General features: G+C 32.0%; 1 protein-coding gene across 1 annotated transcript; it reads left to right on the plus strand.

The window, feature by feature from the left end:
* Positions 1-4,458: 4,458 nt before the first annotated feature.
* Positions 4,459-5,201, plus strand: LOC120150830 (UPF0161 protein At3g09310). Its single transcript, XM_039163447.1, has 4 exons — positions 4,459-4,631; positions 4,728-4,789; positions 4,870-5,010; positions 5,097-5,201. The coding sequence occupies exons 1-4, from the start codon at positions 4,480-4,482 to the stop codon at positions 5,153-5,155; spliced, it is 414 nt and encodes a 137-aa protein (XP_039019378.1). The 5' UTR covers positions 4,459-4,479; the 3' UTR covers positions 5,156-5,201.
* Positions 5,202-8,967: the final 3,766 nt, after the last annotated feature.

Raw genomic sequence — 8,967 nt, forward strand, 5'->3', positions numbered from 1 at the left:
TCAAGAATTATACCGCAAATTCTTGAGAACACTCTCTCCCAAAGAGAAGTTTACAAATTTTGCAAAATTAAAGAAAAAACCTCACAAGGCAATATGTTTGCACAATTCTATAACAAAGAAAGAACACTAAAAAATAATACAATTGAGTACAATGGGTGTTCTTGAAAGTAAAATGAATATTGAATGAAAATGGGCTTAAAATGCTCAAACTTGAGGTTTGATGCTTTCTCTTTGATGCTCTCACAATTCTTGTTGATCAATGGCTTCAAAACTTGTTTATATACACCTTGGATCACTTCTGAGCGTTGGGGATCATTGGTGAAGTCAATAAAGCCGTTATGGCATGAAAACCATTTAATAAAATAGTTGGGAGCATGTGTGCATCGGTACACTATGTGTAAAATTCAAATATTTCGACCATTAGTTGACATAGTGCATCGGTACACTTGGTGTGCATCGGTACACTAATTACATTCGATGTTTCAAAAGAGCCAGGAATGCATCGGTACATAAAATACATTTGATATTTTAATAAAACATGGGGTATATCGATGCATGGTGTGTGCATCGGTACACAAAATGTATTCGATGTTCAATAAAATTACGTGTGTATCGATGCATTCAATAGTTCATCGGTACATCCCTTTGAAAAAATTAATTTTTGGCTCGATTAAGGTTCAAAATACTTTGTAAAAATTGTTTCAAAAATATTCTAAGTTTAAAACAAAATTTTACACTTTAGTAAGGATTGAAATTGACCATTGAAAAACTTAGAGTAATATTTGTGATATTCAAATAATTGAATCGAATATACTTAAAACAAATGATTGTAAAATCTTAAAATTCAATAATACTTAATTTGTTATATTGAAATATCAAAATGTTTTCAACATAAGGGTGTTACATGGAAGTAGCTTTTGCACCACAAGGACTTTAATTCCTTGTTCTGACATGTGTCCAAGTTTCTGATGTAAAAGCATTGCATAATTTGAACTACATGAGGCAACAGAGGCTTATGCTTCTAGCAAAGTCTCTCCCTTCAGCATATACAAGTTTGCTGCTATCTTTTCTCATTTCATTACCACAAGCACTCCACGGAACACCTTCATGATTCCTTTTCGTGTTTCAATCTTGATTGCATTATTATCCAACAATCCATAGGATAATAAATTTTTCTTCAGTTCTTTCACGTGCCGCACATCTCGAACAACTTTAATTGTTCTATCATACATCTTCAATTTGATGGTTCCCATACCAACGATCTCTAAGGCATGATCATTGCAACTATACACAGATCCTCCTGAGACAGGTTCATAATGATGGAACCATTCTCTTCTTGAGGTCATGTGATATGTTGCTTCCGAATTAATGAGATATATATATGCAAATCTCTTTCTGCCTTCCATGGTGGTTGACGCTTCACAACATAGAGCATCTCCATCATATGAAGTGTTTGTGGTATTGCCTTGTGGATTGGAGTTTTTATCTAGACTCCAACAATCCTTCTTCAAGTGATCTTTCTTTCTACAGTTGTAGCACTTTAAATTCTTCTTGCTTCTCGACTTTGATATACCATGTTTATGACTGCTGCTTTGGCCACGTTCTGTTGATATCTCTTTCATCGTTGTCAAGGCTTCTTCTTGTTGCAGATTTACTTGTCTATCTTCCTTGTTCTTGCTCCAATTTTCTTCTTGTAGAATAGCAGCTGCAACGTCATCGGAGACTAGACTGGTGACATTACTATTTTTCAAGTTGATGATAAGTTGATCATACGAATCAAGTAGACTTTGAAGTAGAAGTTCAACATGTTCTTGTTCTCCTATTGTACATCTTAAGGATGTAAGCTGAGAAAAATAAAGTGTTCAGTGTGTTTAAGTGCTCCGTCACTGAAGTAGATTCTGGCATCCGGAGAGTGTCCAATTTCCTCTTAAGAAAAATTTTACTGTGCAACGGTGTGGCCTTGTACAATTTGGTGAGATGGTCCCATATCTCCTTAGATGTCTTATTCTCCTCGATTCTTGACAATACTTCATCTGCTAATGCTAGATGAAAGTTTGCCATAACATTCACGTTCATTTAGATCTATTTGTTGTCATCTGTAAAATATATAGGTCTTTCACTGATAGTTGTTAGACAACCATCTTTCCTCAATATGGCCTTCATCTTCAATTTCCACAATGAGAAATTTCTCCCAATGCATTTTTCAATATCAAATTTCGTTGCCATAGCTTGTATTACAGATAGCTCCCACTATTTCACTATCGTGAATAGTTCTTTGGAACCTTCAAAGAATAGGTAATACCTTCTTACTTTCTTATATTGGAGGGTCCACCTTTTGGTGGCAACCACAAAGACAATAGGTAGATATTACACACTCAAATCTGGCTCTTGATTCCAATTGTTGCGGAATACGGCTATCAGATAGAGCAAAATCGCAACTGATAATTTAAGAAAATAAAAATAAAGATAAAGAAGATACAAATTTTACGTGGAAAACCCCTAAATAATATAGGGTAAAAACCACGGGCAAAGGTAGAAGAATTTCATTATGAGAAAATAGGAATTACAACTTCTCTCGATCTAACAAAGAGAAAACAATGACAATTCTGTCTTGATAAAAAGGAGAAAACAACTTTCAAGAAACTCTCTAAATTCTATAGTATTAGGAGAAAACTAGAATGATTTGGGATGATTTTGAAACTAAATGGTTTAAGGTATTTATAGTTGAAGCTAAATGACTAATTTATAAATACCCTAAAATACAAAGACTAAATTTACAATTTTCTCATTACCAAAATTCAACAAAAAATTGCTGTAAATTTTCGATGTTTCATTTTTTTTTGACAATCACTTTCGGTGCATTTCCACGTACATTTTCGGTGCATTTAATTTTCAACATTAATTAATATTAATAGGATTAGCCATCAATCATGTTTTCGGTTGGAATAAACATGAGCAATTTCTCTTTTGGACTTGCTCAAAAGTAAATTAAGATTCCATTCGATCATATTAAAATATTATATTTCTCATATTAAAAATATAATAATTGTAAGTAAATCTATAATAATTTTAAGTCTAAAGGTTTAATTATATAATAGTTAAAGATTAATTTACGATTTTGATCTACGTATTAATTTCAAAATAGATATTTGAGGTTGTCTTTATACATCTTTTAAATCTATAATAGATAATAAATTTAACATCTGAATCTGTAATTTATATCCACATAAATAATATAATTTTTTTACATTAAGTAATGCAGTTTCATATAATAGCCCATCTATGAATCTTTGTTAAATTTATCAAATGATTAATATATTTATTTCTTTTACAGAGAGTATGTCAAATTTGAATCTATTGATTAGTTTTAATGGTCTTGAAGGGAGTATATATTATTAATGACTAAATAATATCATAAACAATTATATTCTAATTATTTCATACTATTAAAAAAATGTCAAATTTCTTTGATCCATCCTTCTTCCCTAGTTAGCTCTAGGGATGGGCATGAGTCGGGTTGGGTCGGGATTTTGGTCCACCCGACCCGATCCGAGAACAATGAGTCATTCACCCGAGACCCGACTTGATCCGACCAAAATAAGTTTGCACCTGACCCGATATATAACTTAAAAACCCGATCCGAAATAATAATAAAAATTATTTTTATTCAATAAAAACAGTGACTTAATTGAAAAAATAATATATAGATGAGTATTATTGTAACTATTCCTAAATATATAAGGTAAAATTATTTATTTATTTTCGGGTCAAATCGGATATTTTTCACCCTAAACCTGAACCCGACCCGAACATCACATTAAAAAAAACCCGACCAACCCGAACCTAATTTTTTATCTCCAGACATCCCAACTAAGGTATTTAGTGGATGTTTAAAATCAACAGGTTTTGTAAGTAAATGAACCACCAACCGACTATAATTCATATTAGAAATAAAGGAAAAATGACATAAGTAAATTCTTTTTTCTATATAACAGTTTGGATTATCTAAATTCATCTATATATCATAATTTAAAAAAATGTACTGTTAATTAATTTAAAATACTTTTAGAAAGTAATTTTGCTAATCACTGTAGCTTAAAGATTTTTTTCATCGTCTATCAATTATTACTTTAATTAATCATATTATTATTGTATCGTCTAAGTGTTTATTTTAAATAAAAATATAATTAATTAAAGTAATAATTCATAGACGATTAAATAAAAATCTTTTAAGCCACAGTTTTTAAACCCTTGAACCCATATTTTAGTTTATTTTAGCTTACAAATTAATATTTTATTTAGCTAAAACATTAATTTAAGGAAGAAATTATATTATCTATGAAATCATTTTTTGTAATTTGTATTTGATTAAATACCACCGGATAAGTGACGGAACGACGTCGTCAAAAAGGAAAAGAAATGAAAAGATCTATGAATACCAGTTGACCTTAAGAAACGAAGTAACAAACTGAAACTGCCATGGCGATTGTGAACTCCCTTAACTATCAAAAACCCTTCCTTCAACCCAAAAACCCTAATTCCAATCCCCTCAAGTTTAATCCGAAATCCCCAAATCAAGCTTTCCCCGGCCGTCGTAGAGTTCTCGTTTTTGGCAGCGTCCAAGACTCCGACCAAAACACTCCCGAAGGTCCCTTTTTCCCTCTCCATATCTCCCAATAACCTAGTCGATTTCTCAATTAACTAATAGGCTTTCACTCGTTCAATTTAGGTGATGAAGTTGAGAATTTAGGAGTTAAAGCCGCTTTATCAATGCTCAGATTCTACAAAAGTAAGTCTTTTTTTGCTTCCTCTTTTAACAATTATGAAGTGCTCTTGCTGAAATTTAGATTAATGATTGAATTAAAACAGGGGAGATCTCGCCGGTAATACCAAAAAGTTGCCGGTTTGTTCCCACGTGTAGTGAGTACTCCATGGAAGCTTACAAGAAATATGGGGTTGTAAAGGGCACGGTTTTGACAGCTTGGCGTCTTTGCCGTTGCAATCCTCTTGGTAATTCAATTCTCTCCTTTTTCTGTTTAACAGATTCATTTGTGTTGAAAATTGGGTTCTAATTGCATTTTCCTTTGTAATTAAAGGTGGGTCAGGGTTTGATCCTCCAAGGTGGTTTGATGAGAAAAATGCTACAGAAGAATGAAAGGTTTTGTTTTGCTTTTCATTAAGGTGGTAATGGAATTGTATGTCTCTGATTATCTGAAACCTGCAATGAAAACTGGTTTTATGCTTCTTTTTGTTTTCTTCATCCTCTTTGCCACGAGCTAGTTAATGTTATCTCTCTTAAGACTGTAATTAAGAATCAGATTGTAGGATGATATTCATATATTATACAGGGGAAAGGTGAACACCATAATTATTTGCTGCCAAAGAATCAATAACATGCAAAGTATTCACCATAAGTATTAAGCGTGTTTTTTTCACCGTTCTGACAGCAAATTTGTTTTGAAAATACATTTTATTCATTTGGGGAAGGCACAGAATCATCAATGAAATGAACATTTTCAGCATGACCAGTACTCATTGGAGGGTGATGACTAATCTGCAAAGGAAATAAGGATCTGAAAATCGCAGACAGAGAGAAATCATACAAAAATAACAAAACAATTGCAGAGAGCATCAAAATGAGAAGATTAAAAGAAGTTAGAGAGAAAATTAAAAAGATAAGTTAGAACAGATCTGACTGGAGTAAACCATTCGCTTGTAGGTGTCCTCACATTTGTCAGCCATATTCAGCAGGTAGGAGTGCAGCAAGTTTGTATAGGGAAACACAAACCTCGTTCATTTTCTGCAACATCGACATTGGCTCAACAATAAGTACTGGAAGTGTCAACATTGATGTGACATCAGATCCTATATACTTCTGCATCATTCTCCAATAACTGTCCATGTCCTGTTAAACAAGAGACATCGAGCTGCTGGCTTTGAATAGCGATGATATTTAAGCATCGAAAATCTTTGGATTTGGTGAGATTTGTATTCTTGGGTTTGGCTTTGAATATGGTAATCCTGTTCCGTATGTTGGGGATGTGAAATCAGATAATCGTTCAGGTTTCAAGTTGAATTGTGTCAGTTCAAATCATATTAGATACAGGTTATGTCAGGTTAATTCAATGGTTCAACTTAGATAAATTCGGGTCCTGGTCGATTCATGTTCATGTTATTTTCAGGTTGATTTTAAATTAGATTCAGTTCTGGTTCAGGTCGGGTTAATTTTAGGTCGAATCAATATCAGTTCAGGTCAAAACGGTTTGGGTTTGAATCTGTTAAATATCAGGTTCAGATGGACTTCGGATCTATTCTCATTCAAATTAGGTCAAATCATTGACGGATAAATTTCAGGTCGGATAATATTGGTTTCGGGTGAACTTCAAGTCGAGTCATTTTCAGGTGGATTAGATTATGCCTTTTCATGAATGTCTAATTATAAATTATAATTATACAAGAGTTGGAGTAAATTACAAAATCTAGAAATAACTGTGAACCAATTTTAGATAAAAATATAATTTTAAAGACTAAATTGAACAAACATAAAATTAAAAACTGAAATATTAATAAATTAAACAACACACAGTTAGCAAATTGAAATAATTATAAAATGTAAAACTCAAATTTATATAAAAATGAACTAAATTTCATTCATTTACAAAGCTGGTGAACAATAGTTTATAAGGTTTTGAGATTATGATATAATTTATAGAGTTTGAAATAATTGTAAAATGTAATAAAGTGTAAAATCAAATTAATTTATTAATTTTTGAAAAATTAGTGACCAAAATAAAACTTTTTGCTCTTTTTACCTTTTATTACAATTAGATCCCGTTATCTTCAAGCAGGCCATAGAGCCCATTGCATATGTTATGGGCTACACTTTTTACACACAAAATAAAGCAGGCAACTAGGCCCTTATAAAATCATCAAAATTCAATAAAAACTTTAACAATTGAATAGTAACTTTTTTAATTAAGTCACTAAAATTTTAATTTGGTTTGAAAAAAAAACCACCGACCTTAACCGTTAAAGAATTACTAATAATTAAGTAAATTTTGTATAATAATACATTGTGTTAAAACTTAATTCAATATTATATATAATTAATTATAAAAACAAAAGGTGGACAAAATATTGAATTCAGTTTAAAAATATAAAACCATGTAACCTAAATACAAATTTTGTCAATTATGAAAAAAATCTTAACTTGGTTCAACAATTTAGTGTTGATTTATCCTCAAGTCTCATGTTCAATTCCCTACACACCCAGTCCATTTTTACTAAATATATATTGCACCAACCACAGTTTAATTAAATATAATTTATATCAATCACGAAACAAATATTTAACTTGACTCACTAAAATATAGGGTAAAGTATAGTAATGGTCACTGAACTTTTCTAAAGCTTTCATTTAGGTCCCCCAACTTTTAAAACTTACAATACAGTCCTCCAACATTTAGTCTATTTGCAATATGGTCCCCCAACATTTAGTCTATTTGTAATATGGTCCCCAACTGTTTGACACCGTTACACTGCCGTTAGTACATTTGCAATATGGTCACTGAACTTTTCAGGCACTTGCATTTAGGTCCCCAACTTTTAAAACTTGCAACAAATTCCTAAATTTTATTCTAAACCCAAATTCCTTTTTGATCTCGAATTTCCTTTTTTGCTTCTCTTTTCTCATTTCCAGCATAACTTTTCAGTCGGAGATGCATGTGAAATTCTAATCTAATTTTTAATTATGTGGAGGTGTTGACTTGAATAAGAGTCCATTGAGAGAAGATTCGACCAAGGGACTATCGGGACCATCAACGATTCAAGGTGTAATGTTAGATACAGGTCATCTCAGGTGAAGCATAGATGATCGATGAAATGCTTGTGAGAAAAAAAATTGGGTTAGAAATACAGAGTTGACAAATACTACTAAGATGAACTAAGTATCATTGTTGAAAGTCACCAACAAAGCTGAAATTATTTTGTATAAATGACATATAATAATTTCTTCGTTTAATCCTTGTGCTTAAAGATTTTCCAACTGATAATCAAATATAATGAAATCTCAAACAGCGCATTCACCTCTCGTTTGATTTTTGTTCTTCAATTTTCCGCCATGTAAAATTGTAAACCCAACCAGTGCTCTGTCTTTCAGCTTTTTTATTTACAAAGAAAAAATGGAGGAAGAATTGTTGGAACGCAACACCGATTGTGTTTATTTCTTAGTCTCTCCCATTACTTGCAAGAAGGTATTTATTTTTTCTCTTGGGCTATCCGAATGTAAGCTTTTCCTCTTTCGCACTTTCCCATTTTCAGCTCGCATTGTGTGTTTTTTGTTCAAATTTTTATGTTTCTGGAACTGCATGTCAATGATCTGGATATTCAGTGTTGGTTTTGAACCAAAAACATCTAATTTTCTTTCTTTCTTTTTAGTACTCCTTATGAAAGATATTCAGTCCATCAGAATAGAAGTGAAATAGGGTCCTAGGCTAAATTTTTTTGATCTTCTTGTTTGGTTTTTCTTTAAATCAGGGAATTGGTTGTGGGTATCGACATAGTGAAATCGCCAGGCTCAATCCGAGAGAATGCTGGTACTAGTTTACTGGGAATTGTATTGATCTGCCCTGTGGTTTTCGGTGTCCTGTGAGCTCGTATTCTTTTTAATAAGTTCATGTTGATTATGAGACTAATATATCGTGAACAAATTAATTTTGTTTTACATGTTTTGGAAATTTTACAGTTGAATTGGATTGAATTATAGCTTTAGAAGACAATTATTCATGCATGCAACTCGAAATGCATCATGACCTGTATACAAAATAATTCCAACTTTGTTGGTGACTTTCAAGAATGATACTTAGTTCATCTTAGTAGTATTTGTCAAATCTGTATTTCTAACCCCATTTTTTCTCACAAGTATTTCATCGAACATCTATGGTTCACCTGAGATGACCTGTATCTAAA

Source organism: Hibiscus syriacus, unplaced genomic scaffold (genome assembly GCF_006381635.1).
Source record: "Hibiscus syriacus cultivar Baekdansim isolate YM2019G1 unplaced genomic scaffold, ASM638163v2 tig00111027_pilon, whole genome shotgun sequence".
Classification (NCBI taxonomy): Eukaryota; Viridiplantae; Streptophyta; class Magnoliopsida; order Malvales; family Malvaceae; genus Hibiscus; species Hibiscus syriacus.